The 26,548-nt window shown below is 44.3% G+C and overlaps 3 protein-coding genes and 1 long non-coding RNA gene across 5 annotated transcripts in view; 2 read left to right on the forward strand and 2 right to left on the reverse strand.

Annotated features, from left to right (window-relative positions):
* Positions 1–2,668, forward strand: part of Oamb (Octopamine receptor in mushroom bodies) — a 28,564-nt gene extending 25,896 nt beyond the window's left edge. The window contains exon 7 of the mRNA XM_070286775.1: positions 584–2,668. Within this exon, the coding sequence (XP_070142876.1) occupies positions 584–1,503 (920 nt within the window). The 3' untranslated portion in view covers positions 1,504–2,668. The remainder of the gene's footprint in view (positions 1–583) is intronic.
* A 4,679-nt stretch (positions 2,669–7,347) lies between these two features.
* LOC108071282 (uncharacterized) lies at positions 7,348–8,324 on the reverse strand. Of its 2 annotated transcripts, none has more exons than XR_001770576.3 (4): positions 8,171–8,324; positions 7,661–7,717; positions 7,529–7,589; positions 7,348–7,440 (listed from the first exon to the last, which is right to left on the reverse strand). It is a non-coding gene; the product is annotated as an uncharacterized lncRNA (long non-coding RNA). The 2 variants fall into 2 exon arrangements; XR_011445431.1 differs by having other exon boundaries at positions 7,661–7,906.
* Positions 8,325–17,966: 9,642 nt separating this feature from the next.
* LOC108071275 (uncharacterized PE-PGRS family protein PE_PGRS20) lies at positions 17,967–19,101 on the forward strand. Its single transcript, XM_017161967.1, has 3 exons — positions 17,967–18,059; positions 18,118–18,887; positions 18,945–19,101. Exons 1-3 carry the CDS (start codon positions 18,045–18,047, stop codon positions 18,955–18,957), a joined length of 798 nt encoding a protein of 265 aa, XP_017017456.1. The 5' UTR covers positions 17,967–18,044; the 3' UTR covers positions 18,958–19,101.
* A 4,018-nt stretch (positions 19,102–23,119) lies between these two features.
* Positions 23,120–26,257, reverse strand: Cpr92F (cuticular protein 92F). The gene is made up of 2 exons (XM_017161960.3): positions 26,108–26,257; positions 23,120–24,759 (listed from the first exon to the last, which is right to left on the reverse strand). Exons 1-2 carry the CDS (start codon positions 26,117–26,119, stop codon positions 23,629–23,631), a joined length of 1,143 nt encoding a protein of 380 aa, XP_017017449.1. The 5' UTR covers positions 26,120–26,257; the 3' UTR covers positions 23,120–23,628.
* Positions 26,258–26,548: the final 291 nt, after the last annotated feature.

Genomic DNA, 26,548 nt, shown 5'->3' on the forward strand with positions numbered 1-26,548 from the left:
TTGTGACGATTATTCATTACTCGTAGCGGGTCGAGTAATGAAAATGTATTCAGCAGTTAAACGTGCGTATGAGTAATAAATGTAAGGCAGGCGGCGGCAGCCAACATATGCGCAGGACGAGCGGCTGAGACTGAGAGCGAGAGGACGAGGATTATGCAAATGTGTGTGTTAATGAAATAAAGTTCGCTTTGAAGGCAGCTTAAAGGCGGCTACAGTACTCGGAAGGGCGGGGAAACACCAAAACGAGGACTACGACAACGTCGAGTGCTTGTCGCGTTTATGGCGCAGCATTTGCATAATTACGCGTTTAATTTGCTAAAGTGCAGGCACAAGCGGGCAGGCTGGCAAGCTGGCAGCCTGGCTCTTTGCCAGTAGGCCAAAGGGCCAAAAGCCGTGAAGTAGGCAACGAATTCCGAGTGCGTGCGCTGCGTGCAACGGGGCGTATAAGCGATATTCGATAGGAGAGAGAGAGAGTAGGAGACAGGGGAAGAGGGAAACAAGCAATATACTCGAACAGCACCGCCGCCATGTAATTAATACCTTGTGTACTGATGTTACTTTCCATTTTCCCTCCCACAAACAGGTTCCAAGGGCATCGGCTCACGCTTCGAGGAGCAGCGCCTGACGTTACGCATACACCGGGGCAGGGGCTCCAACCAGCAGGACTCCATGCACAGCAACGGCAGCACCCAGAGCACCACCACCACGCTGGGCACCCCCTCGCCGGAGCGGCTCTCCAAGTACGCCACCCGGCGACTGCACCACCACGACAAGATCAAGATCTCTGTGTCCTATCCGTCCAGCGAAAACATCAGCGAGCTGGCCGGCCACGGTGACGGCGGCGGTCACGAACGACGGCCCTCGGGCAATGCGCTCTTCGCCGTTCACTACAACGGCGCCAATGGACGGGAGGCCACGGAATCGCAGCTGTACCGGCAGCAGCAGCAGCACGGCGGTTCCAGCTCATGCTACCTGCAGGTGGGCAAGGCCCTGCCGGAGCTGGCCAGGAGACAGAGCAACACCAGCGAGGGCGGACAATCCCGCCCCGCCAACAAGAAGATGGGGCGGCGCAATATCAAGGCGCAGGTGAAACGCTTCCGCATGGAGACGAAGGCCGCCAAGACGCTGGCCATTATCGTGGGCATGTTCATCTTCTGTTGGTGCCCCTTCTTCACCATGTACATTATCCGGCCGTTTTGCCAGGACTGCATCGACCCGCTGCTCTTCTCGGTGCTCTTCTGGCTGGGCTACTGCAACTCGGCCGTCAATCCCATGATTTACGCCCTGTTCTCCAAGGACTTCCGGTTCGCCTTCAAGCGGATCATCTGCCGCTGTTTCTGCTCCCGCCAGTCCGTCTCGCTCAAGAGCTCCCGCCGCGGCTCAGACATGTCCGCCATCCGGATCCGGGCCCGCACGCCCAGCATCACGCCCAGCGCTGCGGCCCACAGCTTTGGCGACGAGAGCGAGCTGCACCACTCGGAGATGAGCAACGACCCCAGGTGACGATCGTTCGGGCCCAGCTCGAGCTCGCAGAGCAGCTTGGGCGGGTTGAGGAAGACGAGCCTCAAGGTGCCCGTCTACGAGATCTGTCATCCGCTGGTCATGGAAACGGCCTGCTACTCCTATGTTGAGGCCTCCAGCGACGCCTCCACCTCCGGAGGAGCGGCCAGCGGCGGCGGGGTGGCCAAACGGACGCAGTTGTAGCCGCGGGAGCTGTTGGCGCTGCGTGGCCTGGGATCCGGGGCGGTCCCATTGCCGGGGCAGCGGCCAAGGCGCATGGTCCGCATCGAGTACAGCGATGCCAGGGTCTAGGACTTCACAGAGCAAGAACGGCTGAAAGCACTGAGAAAAAATTAAACAGGTTAATGGGACAAGATAATATTCATTGATTTCTTAGCACTTTTAAAAATAATTAACTAATTAATTCCTTAAATGGAACGTTTGATACTTCATCCTTTTCTTATTTGCTATCAATAAAATTTAAATTTAAAGTGGCTGTTATAACTTCGCAATTCCTAAAACAAAACAGATTGAAATTAGATCTCATCTAATAGTTGTAAATGAAAAAATAATTAATAGTTAAAAGTCGCTTTCATTTAATGCTTTTTAAGAAGTTAACAATGTTTTGTCCGCTATTGAATGTGATTTTTCCTCAGTGTCGACAGTTCTTCCTCGATTTCAGTCCCTTAGAAGCTAATAGAGTCGCTGTGAACTGGAAAAAACTTTCATCCCTTGACAAAAGAAGGCAGAAGAAGGATGTATACCAAACATTGTACATAGACATCGGGTGAATATAGCCTAAGATTGCCAGAGTGGCGAGGAGCGTGTATATAGAGTCTAGCTAGGATATCGCTGGCATTTGAGAGTTGTACCTTTAACTTCCGCATGAATATTGATATCTGATTGTTACGACTAAGCAGAAACCAAATCGTTGCTAACCGCAAATAAAACTTACCCAGTGCTAAAGACTAGCATAGACAAATTCGAAATAACAAAGTGTTAATGTTGTACTCTCAGCTCGAAGAGATTATTCTGAGAAATATCTGTGTCATACATGTTAAACGCAATAAACGAACCCTACCTGCACTAGTGTGCGCATAAGGGCATCTGCAAATACTATATACATACCAATATACGATCCTCGAGTTAAACGTTTTGTGTGCTACAAATAAAGGAAGTTTCGTTTATTCGGCAACTTAAGAAGCGAGTGTTTCTCTGGGTTCCAGGGAAGGGGTTCCTTTGAGCTTTCCAGCAGTCTCCCCGGCAACGGGGCTTTTAATTAAGCGGAAGTACTCGGAACGCAGCGCTACAAAGTCAGAAGGTGAGTGCGATAAAAGAGTTGCAGCGTAAAGAAGCCGCTGAGCTGCGAGCTACAAAGGCCGAATTAAAAGCTGGAATGCCCGCGGCACTTCCGCCAACTGAATTAAAGGCTGAAGTGGGTACAGCACGGAACATAACTGGATGGCAGCCGCGCGCAAGGCGAGTCCAAGTGTGTGTATACCGAAAACACATTCCCTTTGTTTGCTCCCTCGCGCGGCCACATAAAATAGACAACAGAAAATGAGTCGGGCAACTAATTTATGCCCGGAATGGAGATTCCGACTAACTAGGCAACGTTGCCGCCACTCCCCGAGAAATCCAATTTATTTGCCTCACTTTCCGCAACAAGAAAGTGTTTTATTTGATGGAAATCAATTGATAAAACGCATTAACTTGGAGCTAAAGTTTCGGGGAGCCGTCCCCATAAAATCGGCAGTCGGGAGGAACCATCACGGCCAGATAGCGCGGCGAACACCCAAAGTTTGGCTATTAACCTTAACAAGATATTCAGAGTTCCTTAACAGCGCTTCACTCGCTTCGCAAGATTCATTCTGCAGGCTTAATTAATCAAATTGAATTTAATTTTCGACAGCGGTCCCCGTTTCTAGGGTTCCTTCAAGGAAAAACAATTTGAGCACCTTGGAATTCGGGCAATTCGCCAAAGTTTGCCATGAAATAGCCATGTATACATGGCAAATTTGCATAAATGTGGCAAAAAGTTAGCGGCCCGGAGGCAGGTAGTTGATAATTGGGCCAGCAAATGGGAGAACCAACCGGGGGTAGACGGCATAAATTACAAAACTTTCTGATTTCATTATGCCAGCCACACATAAACAGAGGACAAACAACCAGTTCAGACCCCTTTAAGCGCTGCTCGTTGAGTGCGAGCTCCCCTGTCTCAGCCTTGGTTAAAGCCATTTAGAAGGGCCTGTCGGAGTTGGCCGAGATGGCCTGGCGGCAGTGAAGCGTATGCCGAATGGTTGGCTGACCGGCTGACCAGCTGTCTGAGTGCTTTCGGCTTCGCATCCATGTTTGCACTTCAAGGTGCAGGATAGATGGACGCCCCAGCAGACACAGACACAGAAGCCATCGGTGCTGGAGGCGGAAAGGTACCTAGCTCCTCCCAAAACAACAATCGATAGGGCAAACATGCCAATCCCTCCCCAAAACAACAACAACATCCAGTGGAAATAGAGGGGACCTTTTAAGCGAATGGGGCAGAGGAAACGAGGCAAGTGATTTCGTTCTTTAATCGATTTCATTGCGTTACCCTGATTTTTATCATGGCCCAAAAATTCCAATATTTTCCTGAGCTTAAGCTTCAACCATATAGGATTTTTAACATCATATAATAAACATTTAATAATTTTTAATACCTCAAGATCCTTTTTATTGCAACAAAAAATGAAAGAACTTTTAGAATTAACAAGAAAGAAACAAACTTCAGTAACCCGAAGTTTAAATATCCTTGCGTAAAGCAAATAATTAAAAATTAGTATATATTTATGAAAGATTTGAGAAACGAACGAAATTTATTATTTTAAAGTACATTTCAAGGAATGTCTTTTAATTTTCCGATCAAATCAAGGGCAGCTACAAGATTAAGTGGTCTGATTTAAATAAAAATTAAAACCGAAATTCTAAACTAACAAAAATTTACATATTTCAAAGTATATAAAAATATGTTGAAAACCGACAAAGCTATAATTTTTTTTCTTTTCATTAGTCAGAAGACTTTATGCAAAGTTGCATTCAGATAGCTTCAAAACTAAGAGACTAGTTTGCGTAGAAACGGACAGAGGAACTTGGCTAGATCGACCTGATGCTGATCAAAAATACATATACCTTTTAAGGTCGGAAATGAGTTGCAAGCTTCTGACTCAAATTATAATACCCCAATACCCTGAATAAATATTTAAGTTCCTATAAGTCATACTCCTTTTTCGTACAAATTTGTATATGCTTTGTAGGAACTTCCAGAAACTTTCCTAAAAATATGTATGAATAATTCCATTTATACCAGTCCCTTCTTAGCAAAGCTCAACCAACTTCAGAGCCTAGAACAGAATAGTTTCTTAAATAACAACATAACATTATACCAGTTTTGTTTTTCTTTGCGCTTACTCAGCCCCTTTGAGCAACTTTAATTTTGCATCAACCACTGAGGGAAACAACAACAGCCAGGGGCAAAACAAATAGTAAGTCAGCTTGCAAAACTATAAAGCGGATTGACAAATGGACCGGAAATAAAAATATAAGTACGGGAGCTTCCTGGTTCGGAGCGCCATAGAGACATTTCCAACCAGCAAGAGAGCCGCAGGAAGCCGAAATCGAAAAAGTGAAGACAGCTTAGTGGGCTGCAAACTCTGCGAACTGTTTACACACTCTTACGGAGAAAAGTTTCGCATTCGGGCGAATGGCCGAGAAACGTATCGAATTGTTATCTGAGCGCACGGTTCAGTTCAGGGCTCAAAGCTGCTGTTGGCCTTGTTAAGTGCAAAAGTTTGGCCAGTTGTTAGTTAACGTTTTACGATAATTCGAAAAAGTTTCAACACTCTGAAATAAGGAAGGGGAATCGAATTACTTTATAGTAAGGACCTCTTAAATTTCGCACAACATAATTAATGCATATGCAAATGTTTAGAGATGGGAGTGTTAATTTTTAAAAAGTTTTTATACGTTAATTAATTAATTTGGATAAGGTTTAATATATGAGGTATACTGTACCGATATTTCACACGAAAATAAACATATAAATCCATATTTTAAGGTTGCGTTGTATGTGCTCAATCGATATTTTGTTTAAGATATCGGATAAATTTTCTCAATTTCGTTTAAATGCTAACAAAAATGTGGTTTTAGTTATGTTTAAATTATTATTAGTAAAACAAGACTAATAAATTTAACAATACATATAGATTATATCACTATTTTATTGTTAAATTCGATATTTTTCGATAAACCAATGTATTTTGAGTATGAAATATATATATTTATGATTTTATTCCCAAGTGGAGCTTTCCTCTCGATAATGTTTATCCCTAACTATAGGAACTATTCCCCAGTAAGCTAAAAACTATCAAAACCAGCTACCATCACTGAATGTTCTCAAAAGATATATTTGTAATCCTCAATTTCTTTGAAAGGACACTCAAACTCTTTCTAATCGGCCAAACCCTTGTCAAGCTGCCGACTTTCTTTTTTGGCAAATACGAGTATTCTCCGGGTCTCCGCACACGCACTTAATTGAGGGTCGGTTGCTGGAGCTATTGGCGCCCTAACCACAGCCAGCCCCAACCAGAGTGATGACAATTTGCGCAACGCGTTAATTCCATTAATTTACGCCTAATTGTTATGGCCGCCTGAAGTGCAATCAACGGACAGACCCGCCGGGCGACTGTTTTGTTAAAATAAAAAAAGAAGCGAAATAATACCCGGCACGCACACAGGCGTCGTCGAGGAATAACATCGAGTCGAAAACAATTTTTGCAAGCCATCCACACACACACTGGGGTCGGCCCCTTGGGGGAGAAGTCCGGCGGTGAGGCGTTTAACGAACAAGCCAGCGAGTCCTGCCATTTGCAGGACCCTCGTGCGGTCTCTCCGCTGTCAGCCAAGTGCCACCTGCCACCTGCCAACTGCCAACTGCCACCTGGCCGGCCATTTTGCAGTTCAATAACCCATTTCCTTTCCGACTGGGCCCAAAAGAACACAAGCGGCAAAAAAGATGCCGGGAATTTGAAGTTGGAGTTGCGTTGAAGAAGCCAATCCACAAAAATGGCAAACAATTTGCTTTTATAGCAAAACAAAAAACAAAACTCACAAAAAACAGAAAACATTGCGAGGATATCCTTGAGCCAGGACATTTTTCGAGTGCTCCTACCCAGCCCCTCGAAACACTCGCAGTCGATTTCCGCCTGGATTTGTTCGCTTTTTTTGTTGGCTGTTGCTCTCGTTATTCCCTTTTTCGCTTCGGATTTGTGTCACTTGATAAGTTGTTTAGTTATTGTTGCTGATAATTTGTTGACGGAAGCAGACGTTCGGCCCAATTCAATAACTTATTTCGCTCGATTCAATTATGATCCGTCAGAGGTCGACCAAACTAATCGCTGACTGGCACTGGCTTTCACACAGCCGTAATTTTATTTCGCAGATTGGATCATTGATTTGGCATGAGCAAGGGAAACAGCCCACTACACAGAAAAAATTATCGTGGGTAAGTCCAACCATTTCGTGGGTTAAAAGGTAACAACCAAAATCTTGGGTTCCATGAACTGTACGCTGCAGTATAACGACGTAACACGTTACGTAACATGTACTGCTCTACAGTACATGGAACCACGATTTTGCGGTTAAAAAGCGCCAAACCACGAAAATTGTGAAATACACTATTTTACTATTTTACTGTAGACTACCGCCGACTACAGTAATTGCAGTTCATATTACCACCAAAATAAAACCAAAAATTATTTTAAAATTTTAATAGTATTTTTTTAATTACTTATTCTTTAAAAATATTTACAGAGGGTCTTAATTAATATTTTTTTAATTACTTATTCCATAAAAATATTTACAGAGGGTCTTAATTAATAATATTATGGACTTATATATATATATTTCCTATATTATGAATAAATAAATTAAATATTAAAATTGTAAATTTATTAATAAATAAATATTAAGTCAAACGATGATTATCAATACTCACAAATATATATTTGTCCATATTTCACATCCGAACTGGTACTTTTGTCTCGACTATAGCTTTTCTGAAATAAAAAGTGATTTAAATAAATTTGTTTATTAAAATTAATAGAAAACGGCCAAATATTTTACTTACATTTTGTTGATACCATTTACATAGTTATGTTTTATAGTTACATGTGAATACTCTCACCTGAAAACAAAATAGAAAAGTATAAAAGATTTAATTATATACATATGTATATCATAATAAAATATAAAACAAACTGTTCTTGGATGTCAGTGCCAGCTATCTTGCTCGCACTCGCCTGAGATGGTTGCCATCGCAAGTCAACAAGAAGCCAAAAAATACATTTGCATGCATGTACATGTCCGCTGATCGCTATTCAAATTGTAAAATAAAGAAAAGCAATCAAGGATCAGTGCCAAATATAAGTTTTTACATATATGTAAATATGTATATATTTTAATCTGTATACTAACTTTACTTTTAAAAGCGTTTCTTCTTGCGATCAGCAGCGTACGTGTACTTGCATATGTACATACATACATATATGTACATATATGTATGCATAAATGCATATGTATATGTACATATGCTAATTGCGGATCTAATTATACTTTAAATGATTGTTTGGGAACTTACCGAGAAATGTGGGCAATAGGTCTCTGAAGTCCCACTCCTCCAAGGCAGCCACTTCGTCAATATCACTCATAACTTTTACTTTTAACTTTTTCACTTCACTTTTTCGCTGCACAACTTCTCGAAACCGACGCCGCTTTTTAAGTGTGCCCGAAATCGTTTTTTCAAGAAACGCTTGCTATATACTAGAAGTTTGGAAATATATACCAGAATTATACCAGAAAGTATTTTAGTGGGCAGAAAAAGTAATGGATTTTCATAAAATATTTAATAAAATTATAAAATGTTAATGTTACTTACCTTGGGAATGCAAAAATACATACACGATACCAAACAAGATAAAGAAACACATAAAACTTTTTACGTTAAACCTACAGTATTTTGACTGCAGCTGACAGTTACGACAGTTCGCAAAGCCAACAACAAAAAACACACAGAATCTCGTACGTAAGGGTGACTGTAATTGACTGTCATATAAACTGTCGTGCAGTCACCAAATCCAACAACAAAATACATTGACAGTAGCTTTACTGTTATTGAACCAAAAGAAATTGTTCATTTAACCCACCAGAATTTTTTCTGTGTAAGTAGGTTCAGATTATGTATATAAAAGTTAAGTGATGCCCGCGGTCATTTCTGTGCAGGAAAAACCAACTTGGAACGATCTAAATTACCAGGAAAAAGTAAAAGAATACAAAAGTTTCTCTCATCCAATTAGCCCCGTGACCCCGAGCACTTTGTATACATAAGCTAGAAATTAAAGCAAAGGTCAGGCTAAGCGTATCCCCGTATTTAGATATTTTATTTAGGCTGGAGGAAAAATAATTATTTAAAGAAGGAATGCCACTCCTACACTTGGCATTTACTTAGTCAAAGAAATGTAAGTGTCACGAGTTTGTATTGCTATTACTTTTGGTATTCCTTGGTATATCAAAAAGACTTTAAATATATACAATATATTGAATTTATTTCAACTCGACTATTAATTAAGAATATATACATCTTTTACAGCGTTGCAAACTACCTGCAAGGACATAAAAATGAGTAGGTTTTAGTGGGTCTGTCGCCCTTATTTTTGATCACTGTTGGAGGGGGGCGGCTTTAAGCTGAAATGCACTCGAAATAAGAACACGGAGACTTGACGGGGTTTTACGCGACGTGCGTCGATGTTTATTAGTAAAAGGAGTAATTGGTACTAAACTATACAAAGGAAACTATAGCTAGGGAGAGCGGATTTGAAGCTCTTTGGACTGGAAGTCCCGAGGAAGAGGGAGAGAAAAGGAGAGCGTTCGGGATCACACTGGCTCCCGAAATTAAACGCCTTTCTGGCGTGAACAATCACAAATAAAATAAAATAAGCCTCAGGCTATCGAATTTTTAGAATTTCTTTCCGAATCCTAATTTATCAAATATGACATCGCTAGAAATGATTTAATTGAATGCAACTTTTGCAGCGAGTGACAGCAGATGCTGCGGGCACCATCGAAACTCATTTGGCGGCCATTATCCGGAAGTTTACAGCCGGAAAAGGCACAAAAGACACAATTTTCGACTCGGCCTGTCTATTGTCTGGCCGCGTGTTTGCCATGCACAGATTTATAGCTTACTCGTAAATCGCTCCTGGGACCGAGAGACGCCTCCCTTGGAGAACTTGAAGCGCAGATGGCCCTGGTCCTCGCCCACCTGGGCGGGATTTCCAGGTTTTATGACAGCCATTTAAATATTTGCCGTGTGCTCAATGGCTCTTCATAAAATACATTTTAATTTTCGCACAACTTTAATCCCACACACACATACACGAATTTTATTTAAAGGTAGCAATGGAGCGTAAACAAATTGTGGGCTATATTAAGAATTATATCAATGAAAACGCCGTTGGTCGTGCCATTTATTTATTCTTTTCAGTACGCAATCTATCATTCCCTTGGCTCGGCCTTAAATATTGTATTGAACTCGAGTCCACATGACCTCACATCAATATACTTTCCGGCACACAAAATGTTTTCAACTTTTATTCAATAAAATAAATGCGAAATTTCCAAATACTTGATGGCTTTGGCATTAAATTTAAAGTTCGATGGCTTCCCGGAAATGTTGCTTAACTATTTGAATAATTTGGTGCTTGAGTCGCAATACACAAACTCGTGGCGAAAGTATCTCATTTATTTAGTAGGCGGAGTGGGTTATTCTCGTCTTCAGCTCAGATCGAGCGCGCCAGCGAGCATTTTAAAAATTCGGTCAATCGTCTGGGTGGGCAAAGGCTGACGGAGTTCTTGCCACGCCCCCTCTCGCTGGAAAAGTCGTCCGCCCACCCGTGGCTACTCGGATGGATTTTGAATGCGAAATGACTGAGCAACAATCTCCCGGGTTCTTCTAAATGTCAACCCGCAATTGAGCGGGAAGAGTTTTTGCCAGTGACAGCGGCAAGATAAACAGAAACCCTGCCGCTCGGTTAAGCTGTTGCACTTGGAGAAAATATCATGCATTTGTGGTTTGAAATTTAATGAACTTAGTTAGGGTCAAGGAAATATGTTTCTCATGTAGTTGATATATGAAAATTTGTGGATAATGTTGCTTAGGCAGAATATCCGAAGTAAGGATGACTTGAACAATTGATAGATCGATACTGTATCGAACAAAGGTCGATGTATAAGGGAGTGTTTTTACATTGATAAATCGGTCTAAAAGGTAGAGACTAAACTATCATTGATTGAAATAAATAGAAATATATTAAAATAAAATCGATATATTTACAAAACGATACGATATTTTTCGATAAATCAAAGTTCAATAAACAAATACCGATATTTTCGATACGATTATTGTTGTCAATATATTATATTCGACTTTACCTCTAGATTTACATATGTACATCCCTATTTTCAAGTAGTATAATTTTTAGCTCGCTTTTAATAATTATTTTTTTTTATTACGAACTTGTAATAAATGTAAATTAATCAAATTATCTAAATTCTAGTCAAATAAAGAATTTAACAAATCAGCTCGGTAAGTGGGCTTTCATTAAATTTATTATTCTAGTTAGAAAGTAATATGGCTTCACGATAAAATTCAGTTAGTTTTAGTTAAATTATTTTAGTTTTCGAAAAAAAAAAACAAATATTTAAGTTATTTCCATGGAAATTATACCTGCTGATTTCCTGTGTAACTGCTAGCTGCTGGCTACCGGCCACCAGGATGGCATTAAACAGTTGCATGCCACTCAACGTGGCCGTATCGCTTTCGCGAGTTTTTGTCGCAGTTTTGCCAAAACGAAAATTACACAGCGAGGCCCACTTTCCGCTTTCCACTTTCCATTTTCCGCTTACACCGAACATCCGTTCGCCCTGGTGATTGTGATTCTGGTTCGATGTGCAGTTAAGCAGAGTTCTGGCAACTGTTGTTGCCGGGGCAATGGCAGTGGCACAAAAAATGCGCCAATCTCAAAGTTGGCAGTTGCTGGTTTTTGTGTTTCGTCGGCGGAAGCATGACAAGCCTGCAAGTATGCTACGCTTTTTGCGCCACAACTTGCGGAGCAGCCAGAGAGAGCCCGCGGCTCGGAGCTCAAGTGGGCCGTACTTGGCCGGTTGCCTGCCCCAATGAAGTTGTTGCCAAGTCGGCAAATGCAGAGCGACTGTTTCGGTGGCCACGGGAAACGACTGTTAATAAGTTTTGGCCATAAATCAATTGCCAGGCCGACGAAAGTTGGCAATTATGCACAGTTTATCAAAGTTCGCCGGAGCGCATTCGCGTAATTTGTAATTTCTGAATAGTAATCAGTCGTTTTTGCCATATTTTTACTACTTATGAAGATGAAGGGTTGTTTACAACAAGGTATTTCTGTCTGTAATTCTTGTTCGTACCTATTATATAAAAGTATGTTTAAGTATGTATATTTAAAGTCAAAAGATACTTGTAATCCTTTTTAAATTTTCCACCCTAGGCAACTGTCTTGCCTACCTGAACTCTCTTGGAAAATAGCTTGCTGCCATAATGTATATAAATACCTCTAATTGCACAAGAGTCTGCGTTGATGTACTGATTGAAAAAACCCCCGGCCCTCTGGCTCTGCCCACGCAGTCCTGGCCAATGACGCAAATCACCGCTGAGTGTCTGGCTGGACCGCCTGGAAAAGCCACTGAGAGCCGGCGAGGCGCAACAGTGAATTGGTAAACTTATCACGCAATTAGAGGCCCTCACACCTGGCCATAATTTATGGCCGAGAACAGGAAAGTAGGCAAAACAAAAATTAAAAGCTCGCCGAAAAAAGAGCGCGAAGGAGCCCAGTAGCATTATGTTATGCATGGCGGCCACGGCGGACTTGAAAAATGATGTGTACGTTTCCCAACTCCGGAGTAACAAAAGGCAGGCCTCTATTGTTTGTTTCGGGTCTCGCCACGGGGAACTTCAGACTTCCGCAGCCGCCGATACAACAACAGGCCAGCAGCCGGGTAAGATTAATGCGTTACAATAAAAGATGATTTGTTTTTCGGGCCTGCCTGTTAACAATATGCCCGCCAGGGTGAAGAGTCAACAACTGGCGTTGAAAAGCCAAGCGTCGCATTTCCCAGGTGTCCTGCTCCAGGGTTAGCCCCAGGCACACACTGCGTATACGTGTTTTTCGGCTCTCTGAGCTGCATGCAAATTGGCTTGCTTGTGGTTTCGATGATTGGTGTTTAGGCTGTTTGAGCGGCGCAGCCAGGAAAGCCGCCCCGGTCCCGTACAAGGCCGGAACGAAATTGAGCCATTCTGTGCGAACGAGCTGGGCAAATATGGCAATAAATAACCCGGCACCGAAAGTGGATCTTGAGCTGCCAGCGCGCCGCCGTCTTAGATGACACTTATAGGCTTTGCTTGACGTCGTTGGGCTTATTACCTCAAAGGGGAATCAAGTGGCGTTTCACTCATCTTCATATACAGCAGCCTGGCCATATTGGATTTCAAATAGGTGGGGGTTGGTGTGGGGTTTCCGAAAGTATGTGCTTATCAGCCAAAAAAGAAAACATGTATCCCTTTGCCGATTTTATTCGGTTAAAGGCTTAAAGGTAAAGGGATAATTAAACGAAGAGCTCTGGCAGAGGTGGGGAAATTATGGGAAAGGAATAGCGGCAAGTACATAAGCTATAAAATTTAAACTTGAAGATTTGGATACAAATAAGGCAATTTTTTACATAAATCGTTAAACACTTGAATTAAAAAGAAATTTACGCAAGGATTTCTTAAGGTTTAAGAAAAATTTAAAGAAGTTATAATCTTTTTGTAAGCAGAACTCCAATCGAATTTCCTTAGGGATTCATCAAAGACCAGGGACAGATATTTTTGGGGTTTCAGCAAATTAAAAGGAAAATTGCTTCAATTTATGCGCACTTATGCCACATCACAGTTTTGTCAACTACAACCAGAGAAAAATGTCCATTTCTGATGCGTAGAAGATTTCCCAACCAAAAAAAAGGATTCCCTGTGACGAGGTTGTACGGCTGCTCCTCCATATTTCCTGATGACTCATCGAAATTATGGGCGGGCAGCTTGTGCTGTCGCCATATCAACAGGTTGCTCTCCGCGCGCGGCCCAACTCAAGACGGATGACGGAATCGGGGACGGAATGAGGCTCGAGTCCGGGTATTTGCGTCATCATTGCGAGTGGAAAAATGGTGAAGGGCTGCCGTAATAATCTGCAATGCTCTGGAATTGTGAATCCCCAGGAATCGAGTAAACAGATAAAACGGTCTGGCCTCCGCCAATGTCTGCCTCGTGTCGCGGCAGACATTTATGCAAATGGGCGTCTTCGCTCAATGAATAGCGCAGAGACACAGCTCTTGCCGAGGACAATACATTCAATTACCAAGGACTGCGCCAAGACGAACAACCGCAGCCGCAGCCTTGCCTTGGTTACGTGTTTGCTCTTCCCGCCTGCTGTCACGGGCATAAATGACTTTTGTCCTGCTGCTGCACTGAGATTGCGGCTGCTTCAAGTCCTTGCTGTTAACACCAATTACAAGACACAACACGACAGGATGCTGGAGCTGGAGCAAGTAGTTCCGCCGCCCCATTTCTTTTTCCCCCCGAAGTCGGGTAGCCAAACCACCCTTCTGCCTGCTGGCAGTTTTCAACTCAATTTATGAAAACTCCACCCCTGGAGAAGGACCCATTTTTGCCTCCTTGGCGTCAATGGTCTATGCGTAAATTGCACGCCAAGGAACGGAATCTCCGGCTGATAAGGGATCAGGCGAATAAACTGGAGCAAATTGATGCCAGACCAACTGGCGGCAGACAGCCGATAAGTCGCCTAATGTCGGCCTGCAGTATTTATGGCATATTCGAAGGCTTTCCATCGGGATTCGGGCTTAGCACTTGAAGTCTGTTAAATTGGTTGGTATTTATCGGGTGGTATTACACCCCATCGAATATTATTAGAAATATTGTTCTGTATATAAAGCCCATCCTTCTTTGCTGCCTAAAAGAAAATTGCAAGAAACAAATTTTTAAAGATAAATTTGTATTATTTTCTACATATTAATTAATTGAGAGGTTATAATAAAATATTTTAAATAAACTACAAAATATTTCATCCAATAAAATAACGATTTTTCACTAAAAACTCAGCACTTTGTAGTGTAGTACCATCTTAAAGTCAACCCAAAAATAGATCCAACCACCCGACAAAAGTCTCATAGACTCCCAGTCATGTTACGAGGGCTATTTTCCGTTTCTGGTTAGCTGGAAGCCCCAGGCACCGACTGTGCTCGTAAATGCTTTGGTCATTAGCCATGGCGTGAAAACCAATAAACGCGACGGGCCTATAGGGGGAAAGCTGGAGCAAAGCGGACCGCAAAAAGACAAGCTCGCAAAAATTGCAATCAAATCAAAAACTACAAAACAAAAGCAAAATGCCTTTATGATATGGCCATAAAAGCAGACCAGGCTGTCCCAACAATGGGCCAATTTGCGGCGCCCAATAAAAATAATAAAAATATTGCAACTTTTATTAAAGCCAACCATTTTGGCCACACACTCAGTGTAAGCTCTTTAGTCACTTGTTTGTCTGTCCCTCTTGTTTACGTTTGCCCTCTCGCATTCTTTTCTCCGTTGCGGCACGTTTATGAGTTATTATCGGGACAGTGAGTGCCGTCCAGTGTGCCTGTGGTTTGAAGTCCGGCGCCACGCCCACTCCCCTTTTCGCATGGCTCGCATTGCACAAGAGGGAGGCTTTAATAACAAACCCTTGATTTATTGTGCCTTTAATGTGGTTTTTGTCTCGCTGTCTGTCTGCTGTGTGCGTTTCTCGCCACTCGTATTATTATTATTGATGATTGGGCCCACTCCCTCACTCTCTCTGGTCAGAAAAACAGGAGTTTGTGTCAGGTGTAAAGGCATTTCAAAGCTTTGATGGGCAGGGATTCCCGCTGGGCTCCATAAATCATTCGCTGGGGGCTGTCAACCAGAAATTTTGGATTATTATTAAACCTAATCCAATATCCTTTCCTATCCCATTTGGTTGGACTTTATATTTCGAGAAACTTTTTAATAAATTTCCATAAATCGAAATGCAATCGAGTCCTTTGGCTCAATGTAATGACCTCCGAAACGGTTTTCCAATGAATTTCCCTCGTAAATGTGTAATCCACATACTAAATATGAAAGCTTCCTGCCATTTAATTCAGTTCTCGGCCATGCTTTTTACACTTCAGAGCGCCTGCACTGGTATAACTTTCCACATCGCACATACGCCCCATTGCCCATTACGCATTCGCCCAGTGGTAATCATTTCTGTAAACTGTTTTCGATCCCCGCCTCCTGCGGTCATCCCGCCATCCCACATGACCAGCATTCCGAGCACGTAAGGAGACCTTTTCGCCCCTTTGATGCCATTCAGAGAGCAGGATACAAATGGCCGTCCGAGCGACAACTTGACTTGACTCGTCTGTCAGGCGGCAAAACAAATGGAAGAGCGTCAAAGCCGCAGAGGAACTATTTATATGCTGCCCCAGGCGTGGTCGAGAAGGCGGTGGATTTCGATGTGTAAATGCGAGTTACCGATGGATGAATAGATGGATAGATGGATGGATGAAGCGATGGATGGATCGCGTTTATAGGAAACATATTCCGGCGCATTGTCTGCATCTGCGGTGCGTCTTCGCCTTGATTAATCGACAGCCGGCGGACACTGCCGTCGGGTTTTTTGCAGTGCCAGCAAAAGGAATCTCAGTCAACAGAGCCGGCATAATTCCACGTGCCCGTCGCGTTCCTAAGTTTCCTCCTCTAATTGGCAGAAACTTTCTTGTGGCAACTAGCAGCACCCACACACGCGTTCGCACCACTGCTATCTCAGCTGCGAGACGCACGGATGGGCAAGCAAATCCCCCCACCCCAGACCAGGACGACTCCATCACCTTCGTGGCTGGTCGCCCCTCCCCAGGCTCCTCCTGTGAGTAATGTTGTTGCTTGTGTTGCTAAATGCCAACGATGACGGGGAGGGGAGCAGGGGTGGAGGACGGGAATGCGTCACAGGACGATGATGATAATGGCCTCGTTGCCATTACTTTGTTTAGCTGCCTGCTGGCGCAGCTCCTCCTAGGGTGTGCGGCTGTTGTTGCTTCCAGCTTGTTGGCTTAATTGATTTAGCTGAAGCTGCACAGAGTTTAATAGTTTCTCATCATTTATGTGGCAACCGAGCACACTCTGCTCGGCCTTGCCTCGGGTTCACTTTATTTGGCGGGCCGTTTAATTTCCTCCAGCACTGTGCTACACATTTCAACGCGCTGACAGGGCAAACCGGTTGTGGGACATCTACTCCCATCGCATGCAATCGAGCCGGGCTATTGAGTCAACGACAAATGAGACCAATGGTCAACCTCCCTGCGGAGCTCGGATTGCCAACTGACGCCTCACAGCCATGAATGGCGTTTTATCTAATCCGCGGCAAAACAGCGCGCCACGGGTAGACGCCGGCAGTTGGTGCATTTAAAAAGCCATTTCAATTATTTATGAGCAGATTAGGCATTAAGAAATTTCAAGAATCTGGTCTGGATGCTAGAGTCAGGGAGAGAGTGTCGATTCGCAGGCTTAACCGACTCATTCGATGCTCTTCAAAGACTGAGAATATACATACTAACTTAATTTATATAAGGGATTGGTTATAGTTTATCAAAAACATGCTTTTATTTCTTTAATTGTTGAATTATACGAATATTTAAATATTTTCAGTAAAGATATTTCTTTATTGGTTTATTGGGATACGGTTTTTAAAGTGAACTTTTCGTATAAGAAACTCTTTAAGCTATAAGTAGACTTATTTAAATTATAATGTTTTTATTTTAAGCTCATTTCTTATAATATATTTTATGGACAGCATTAATAGCATCCATTTATCTTGTAAGTGATATTGATTATTAATAAATAATTGATTTAATTGTTCCAGAGATTAAAACTTATCGAAACACAAAGTGTTAATACATTTCCCAAATGGTATTTCAATGTTTTCGATTTGTTTACATCACCCTTGGACCTTCTTCTGCGGAGCGGAACCTTGGCTGACAAGAACTCCATTTATGGCCCGTATCAATCAAGAGGCCAAGATCAGGTGTAATTCTAACTGCGTCTTGGCCGGCTGCTCGGACCTCTGGTGCACATTACACACATTAACGCGATCATTGTCTCTCGCAATTGCTGTTGCCGCAATTAGCGTTGGTAGCACTTGATTTATGCAGCTGCCATGCAAAGTGGCAGCAGCTTCCAAGTATAGACAATGCCGCCGATCGCAATTAATCAGCGCTCTCGCACTCCTCGCAGTATAAAAGCGGGCCTAGGGCATTGCCAACAGAGTCAGTCCCGCCGTGGAAGCAGTCGAGCACGGACTTGAAGGGATTAGCAACTCTATAGGATGCGAACTACAGTGGTGAGTGTGTGCGGACCATGAATGGCAGGAGATGCCTCATTTGGACTTTACCCTACAGCTTCTTTTGCTGGGCCTACTGGCCATCGGTTTCTTGGAGCAGGGAGCTGGCCATGTCGTGCCCCTAGTTCTGCCGGCAGCTGGCACCTATCTTCTGTCTCCCCCGGGACAAGTACTCCTCCTCGTGCAGCCCCCACCCCCGGAAGATGATGGGTCCTACAAGCCGCCCTCGAGCGCTGAAGATGGCCTTTGGAAGCCGCAGCCTGGCCTGGAGGGCGAGTACTCCGAGCCGGAACTGAGCCAGAGTGGTAGTGGAAGCGTCAGCGGCGTTGAAGCCGCCGAAGGGGCTTCCCTGAGCACCGATAGTTCTGGATCGGCCGTTGCCCAAGATGCCACGGCGTCTACCGCCGAAGCTGGCGGAGCTGGAGGAGCCGGACAGGCGGGTCAAGGGGGTGCCATTCTCGGAGGAGCTGGAGGTGGTGGTGGAGGTGGTGGCGGTGGCAGCGCCGGCGGTGGTGGTGGCGGCGGAGGGGGCGGTGGTGGCGGAACAGCCACATCCGGCCAGAGTGGCGACAACGGCCAGCCGGGAGCACCGAGTCCGGCGGGAGCCCAGCCCGATGGAGAGGATGGCGCTGATGGCGCCGATGGGCCCGACGGCCCCGATGGCTCGAAGGGTGGAAAGGGCGGGAAGGGTGGAAAAGGAGCGCGCAATGGAGCCGGCGGAGGAGGAGGAGCCGGAGGAGCTGCGCCCCAGCCAGCGCCGGCAGTGATTCCAGTCCAGGCCGTGTTGGTACCCGCTCCCGTCTGGGCCGATCCAGAGGTGAACCTAGTGTAAGTCCTTAGATAATCCATCGAGTTCCTTTGCTCACGCATTTTATTTATTTCCAGTCACGCTGCGTAGATGCAGGTCGACCTTGTGCCATTTGTGTTAACCCCTTCCGGAAGCCGATTGAGTTCCCCTTAGTCTTAACGCTAGTCAATGTTTTCGGAGCTCACACTTACCCTAAGCTAAGGCAAGCGAATATTAAAGTTCGATTACAAAGCACTGGTCGCAGGGCTTTAATTGTTTCACACGTCGCCAGTCGGGCAATAAAGGTCACGGGTCAAAGGCAGCTTCCATAATGGAATCGGGACGGATATCTAAATTCGAAATGAATGAATATTAAAACAACATCAGCATCCGCCAATTACAGGCCGTGTTGTTTGAAAGCTTTGACAGCAGCTTTCAGATGTCGGGTTTGGCTTAGAAGCCCGCATAAATTATGCCCGAAAGTAGGCAATTCCATTTACATATGCTTTTTCCTAGCCGTGTTTCCAGGCGAAAATGCTAATTGCACCGTCAATCAGTTGATGTTAATTTTGAAAGCGGAAAAACATACGCATATCCCGGGGCCAAAATGCAAATACCCGAATTTCTACTCTGTGTCGAGTGTGTGGGCTGCAACTCTTAATATTCAGGCGGGAAAAAGGTCAAGTAAATTCCACACTAGGCAACTTTGTGACCTTTCCGGATACCTTCCATTAATGTTTTCGACACATTTTGCTCAGCTATCTTTATTCGTGCGACATTTTCCTTTTTTGTCCGCTCAGAAGGGCTTCTTATTATGTCGGTTTCCCCGCTCGAGCATTTGGCGCGAAACGTTAGAAATCGAATTTCCTGATGTGCAACAATAAGTCTCCGCTTGCCGTGTGTGCTTTCACTCTTTGGAATGGAGCAGGGGCCAAGGAGGGTTTTCTTTGAAATCGCATCAAAGTGGATAAGTGCAGCCGTGACAAAGTATCTGAAAGTACTTATTCCCGGTTTCGTTATTCGCTGACTTAAAGTGGATTGCTTAGAAAAAGGATGATCAATGTGAAAAGACAAAAACAAGGCAAGTGCTTTGCAAATGTTTGCCAAAATTTAAGCTTTGAGTGGGGGGAAAATGCAGAGAAAAGTCAGGCATATTGATAAGGGAAGACATTATGTCTATGTATTTAATGTTTGATTTCCACAACCCTTCTGAAAGAAAAAACGTCATAACTTGAATACTTTAAATAGTTAACCTTAATTAATGTGGAATACCTGTCATTATTCAGATAATTATTTCTCCTTAAATTTCTCATACATAATCTCATAGATTCCAAACAATATACAAATGTGCCTTAATAATGTTTCCAGAGTATCTGCAATACGGCTTCCTTGCTCCCATATGAATAGATCGTTCTTAGAATTTCCTGTTAGTTTTGCCTTTGGGTCTGCATAATATTATAAGTAGGTGTTGGTGCCTCTCACAGACATACACTTTGTTTTAATAACAATTACCAATATATCTCGACACTCCTGGTATTGCAACATGTATTCAAAGCAGATCAATTAGGCCATAAATTAACGCCTCAACCATAAATTAAATTGATGCAAAACATAAAAGCCATTTGACCAAAAATATGCAAAATGCACCTCTTGCAACGCCCACCATAATAATAAATAAAACCATAACGAAAATAAAGACAACAGCCTGGCTAGAGCGATGCCAGAATGCTGGGCCCCAAATCGCTTATGGATTGTGTTCGCTTAAGGCTTGTTTGCTCAACGGCTCCGTGGTGCTGCCAAGTCTGGGCCCTGGGCGGAGGGCCAAATGCCACACAACTGGCCACAGTTCTGCCCAAACCGCAACGGCCTGGGATCGAGTTGCCCAACAGCCTGGCATGCAAAATGAAATTCTTCGATTCAAATGAAATTTTGAAAGCTCGGAATGAGAAGTGAGTGCAAATCAGTGCACTTGCGGCACTTGCAATAATAATGTTTGGCCAGAATTAGTTGAGTCGGGCATGCGGCTGCCGCAATGAATGCCGCCGTTGCACATTCACTTTTGGCTGCACCGGACCACGCCCCAGCACTGGTGGTCAGTGGGGATTGACCAGGCCACCGCTACCGTTTTGCTGGGTGCCAAATATTCTGAACCACGGATAAACAATCGCATGGCGGATAAATCTGACAATTTCGGCTTTTATGCACTGCATGGCGTGTAATTAAATTAACCGCCGGGTCAGTAACCGGAGCGAAGCCACCGACCACTCAAGCCCCACCTGCCCCGAAGGTCGAATTCGATTCTAGACTGGGTTTTGAGCACCTATGCCGAGGGTATTGCCATTTTGGCAAGCCTTTTGTAAGTTCTATTAGCTGCTACTCATGAAAAGTTAACGATGAATTAAAAAGAAGAAAAGAGTTTAAAAACAGACACCATATCCTGTAAAAGGTAGAATGTTAATATATCAAAGTTTTGTTTAATGTTTCGACCTATACCTACATTTTTGTATGAACAATCTCAAAAAATTTTGAACCTAAAGAAAGATTTTGAAGACTTTATTAAATCATTTTACAAAGCGTTTACTATATCATAAATATAACAAATTATTAAGCTTAATATTGACAACGGATTATACATATGTGGACAAAGGTTCCTGTTACAAGGTTCCTTGCCTGGAAATTTTAACTCCCTTCGTATGTCGATTCAGAAAAACACTCAAATAAAATAATTTAATAAAATGTATATAGAAAAGTTCCTACAAGAGTACTTAAAACGTAGACTTTTGCATGTTAGCCTTCGGTCTCGTTTTAAAACTGATTCCATTTAGAGCCACTTTTAGCAGACAATTGGCAGTAAATTGAAATGCCAATGCATGTTTAATTAAATGGCGAGCTCCGAGCAACCAGCCCATCCCAAGCAGTCCCGAAATTTACGATGCACGGAGAGGATGGCCGAGCCCATGACGTGGGAGAGGTTCAGGCGGCCTGTTTATGCGTGGAAAATTGTAAATCGTCTCTGGTTCGCGTGAATGTGTGACCTTTGCGTGCCAGCCGAGGGTTGTTAATTTTTAATTAGTTGCTAGCCGTTGCCAGCCTTGCCGCCCGCTCCCAAGGTCGCCGATTGGGCCGAAAGGTTGCACTTGAACTTATGTATGCCCACCCATTGCCTCTTTTCGATAGGGACTTGACAAATGCCTGGCAATCTATTTGGCCAAATTGTGTACCCTGAGCTCCATTCCGTCAATAGTTCGAGTCACCCGGAGTCGAGTGACACATTCCCGCACAAGACACACAATTTTGCAAGCGGCTGGACAAAAAATACAAGACTCATACCGCATTGATTGATTGTTTACTCGCTCTCTGTGTCATGCCACATGCAGCTATCCTCGCCTGGGACCACTGTCCCCGCCCACATGCCACCCGGGAATCCAACGCCCTTGCTGAAGGCATTCCCACACGGCATGTGTGTGTCTGTGTGCGAGCGAATGCAAATTTCAATCGTTGCATTGCAAATATTTATGTTCCTTTCAAACGCTTCCCCACTGTCAATGCAGCAGCCAGTGTTGTGGTGGTGGCTGCGGGGGATGGTCCTGGTATGTGTTCCGTGGCTGGGCTCGGAAGGGGGCGCCATGGGCCAGAGTTTAAGGGCCCCACGGCAGCAAAGCGAAATGGAATTTTGCCAGTGACAGAGGCAAACCTCATAGCAGGATGCCTTTTAATTAATATGACAAAACAATAGAAATAACACAAAAATGCTTTTTGAAGATAAACAAATGGACGGAACTCGGTATGGACTGAAGTCGAAACTTTAATTAAGAGGGACAAGGCCTTCGTCAAAAAGTGGGTAGTTGGGTTAAAATCTATTTACGGCCAGAGACTGCAATCAAAAGGCAATAATGTTTGGCAATGTCTTTCAAAGCTGCCTGTAGATCAAATCTAATTCCGATTTCAGCCCCGCACTCATACACCGCACCGCACCGATAAAACAAAGAATGTAATAATACAGAAACACTAATTCCCTGCGATTAAGCAAACTGTTGTAATTGTTAGAGTTTAGTAGTCATTAAAGTTAAGTTAACTCTTGAAATTACAGTGACTCATTAAAGTAACCACCTGTACAAGTTAAAATAATAAGAGTAAATTCAGTGCATAAGAAATACCCATCGAAAACAGCATTATTTATGAACGGATAGTTTAATAATACTATAAAATAAATTATATACCTTTAATAATCCCCAGCATAATAGGTAATTAAACACTCTGTTTTGTGATCAAATACATTTTTGCAGTTTATTTGTCTGTTTGCAGTTTCATATAAAATATAGATTCATATCTGGTCAGATACATAAAGATTACAACAGTTATTTACAACATACTCGTACAGCGTTTCTCAATCGAAGTAACAGAAGAAAAGAGGGGGGAAAAGAAGGTGGCAGCAGAAAAGAGGCAAGAGACAGGCCAGTACAAAGAGAGGTGAGTGGATAGGACCCTCGGGTGCCAATCGATCGAAACTCAGCAGGCAAGGAGGCCGTTGTCTTTCCAACAGCCTCAATCTCCCGTGTGTAGTTGCTTCAGTTTTCCGTGCGGTGTGTGTAGAGAGTGAAAGATAGAAAGATATAGAATGGGGACAGGAGGAGAGATAGTCGGGAATGCTGCTTCAAGTCGCGCATGGTTACGTATACGCCGCGATGGCTTCGGTAGTCGGTTAGGCATAGAGTGTATAGAGATGCTCGTCGTCGATCGAAAGTTAAACCTCGTTCCCTCCCGTTCCGATCCGTCGTCGACTTAGTAGTGGTCGTAGTGCGCATGGTACTGGCCGTCATCCTCGTGACCGTTTCCGCCGTAGTAACCTCCGTGTCCGGCACCACCATGACTGGCGGCGGCCAGGGCGTTCAGATGCGCGGCGCGGGCGTGCTGCACCTCTGCGGGCTCCACGGGCACTCCGTTGTGGATCACCGGGATGTGGATGGGGCCCTTATGCGCGTAGCCGGTGGCGTAGCTGTTGTGGCTGCTGTGACCCTGCTCCCAGCGTCCGTCGTAGTGACCATCGTCCCAGGATCCGTGGGATGCTCCGCTGTGCGCGGAAGCCTGCGACACGGCAGCGTAGTGGGCGGCCTTGGCGTGCTGCACTTCGGGAGTATCGACGGGCACTCCGTTATGGATCACGGGCACGTGGTAGCCACCGTGGGCAATAGGAGCAATGGCGTGGCCAGAACGGGCGGCGGCGTGGGCCGCGAAGTGAGCGGCCTTGGCGTGCTGCACCTCTGGAGTCTCAACGGGAGCACCGTGGGCATGGGCCACATGACCCAGGGCCTTGGCGTGGGCGGCATAGTGCTCCGCCTTGGCGGCCTGCACGTCGGGAGTGTCAACGGGCACACCGCCATGTGTCAGCGGCACATGGGCAGCCTGTCCGTAGGCCCAGCCTCCGCCGTAGATCGAGCGCTTGTACAGGTGATGACCACCGGCGTTGTGGGCGGCAGCGGCATGGGCAGCGGCATGGGCGGCCTTGGCGTGCTGGACTTCGGGAGTGTCAACGGGCACTCCACCGTGGGTCAGCACCGGGATGTGGATGGGTCCGTGGGCATGGGCATAAGGCACATAGGCGCCATGGGAGTGAGCAGCGGCGTAGACGGGAGCGGCGTGAGGAGCCTGCGGGAGGTTGGTGCCCACGGCATTGAAACCGTGGTGCGGATCGGCGGTGTAGGACACCGACTGCACGTGACCATGGCCGTCCACGTAGGAGTAGGAGCCGTGCGTGGTGCCGTCATGGCCGCGCGACTCGTGCTTCTGTGAGTTGGGATCGGCGTATCCGTAGGAGTAGGTGTGGCTGTGCGGGTCCAGGTGCTGGTACTGTGTGGAGACGGCTCCGTGCCAGGTGGCGGACACCGTCGAGACCAGCAGAGCGGCGGCAATTAACTGCAAAGAGATTTTAATCGATTTAAAATATTCATTAAAGCAATGTTTCTTGAAATTGATCTTTAATTTCTTGAATATCTTTAATAACAAGAAGACTAGCTCGAAGTAACTACAATTTTTCCAAATTTTTACGATTAGATAAGACATACTCCATGGATTAGCTAGGTAATTACTTTTGCGGGCGCCACCTTCCCTAATCTCTAATCGCAGGTGTCACTCAATGGTCTCTGCTGTGGAGGCCTAATTGCAGGCCTGGCTTTTCCTGAGCTTGCCCCAACGTTTTTTCGTCGCTTCTCTTTCGCCATACACAGTGGCACACTCATCTCTCCACTTTCCCCCAAGACTCGCTTTCGAGCGAGTGCTCTGGAGCGCAACCGTTGATTCGATTCCGATTCCAAGACACAGATATTACCGCATGCGGGGCTATTATGTACCATATATTATGTGTCAGCAGGTGAGTGGGCCAGTCGGAGCAAGGAGGGGTGCGATGGGTGGAGTGGAAAAACGGTTGAGTAAACTGTCGGACATGCAACATGTCAACGGCTTATCAACGGGATTTCGCACAGAATTTGACGGGGGCTCATGGTTTTCTGGGTGGTTTGCCTGGCTCTCGGCTCGGATAAGTGGCAGCGGTGGCACAGGTGGCATTTAATTTGGCATGGAATTTAAATGAATCGAATTGAATTCGGAAAAACTATGTATCTATCCTAAATGGTCATTTCTAATGGTCATGAGAGCATACATTTGGTGTATTTACTTGAGGATGCTTATTGCTTATTGAGAACATGTTTTTTAAACACCTTTCTTTAAGTTATAGTTTGTGGTAACATATTTGCCTTATGAGATTAAAGGATAATGTAATCACTTCCAATATGTAAAATAGTATTAGTCTGTAAGCGAAATTCTAGGAGAGTTATTCTTTGAAATAAATAAGAAGTGTGAAACCATTGCTTCTTATTAAAATCACCAACCACAAATATAAGTATCAGCCTTTTTTTAGTAAAATATTATGGCATTTGTATATCTTATACTTTTAAACTAACAAAAAGCAAATAGAATAGGAATTACAATTTATGAAGATTTCTTGAAAACATACTAAGAAACAGGTTTATTTTATAAATATTTAAATAAAACAAATCTTTTTTCTAATTTTCAGTACTTTCTTTACTTAATTTAAGTGCCTAAACTGATTCTAAATGGACACTGGTAATTATGAAGAGTAAATTACTTGAAAACAGTTTTTAGTTTTTAGTTTTTGCTCTGTTATTCTTCACTCAATCCCCACTTTATTTCTATATTTTAGTCCTCAGCTCGACGTTATCCTTTAGATCCTTGGGCGCATACTTACAAATGGCTTCATTTTTATTTAGATCACACGGTTGAGCTTCGAAAAGGAGTTCCGGGGGACACACTGGGGTTGGGCGGAAAACTAACTACACACGACACGGCACAGGGACTGGTCGCTGGACGCTGGTTGAACCTCCTAGAACCACGACTAGGACTGTTAACGAACTGTGCCGACTGCTGGCTGGTGGCCCTAATATATACCGCCCGAGATCGGAGACGGAGACTGGAGCAGAGCAGAGCAGAGACACGAGCCGCAACATTGGTAACACCAACAATGGCAACATTGGCCAGTAGCCAGCAAGAGCCAAAGCGAGCACGAGCAGAACAATGCGGGGCCGGGAGTAATCGAATTACAACGTTAATCGCGGCTCAAAGCGGGTTTTGGCCAAAGCCGAAGTGGATACCGAAGAATGTGTATCGATCGCGGGATTGGTAGGAGAGC

This window comes from Drosophila kikkawai, chromosome 3R (genome assembly GCF_030179895.1).
Source record: "Drosophila kikkawai strain 14028-0561.14 chromosome 3R, DkikHiC1v2, whole genome shotgun sequence".
Classification (NCBI taxonomy): domain Eukaryota; kingdom Metazoa; phylum Arthropoda; class Insecta; order Diptera; family Drosophilidae; genus Drosophila; species Drosophila kikkawai.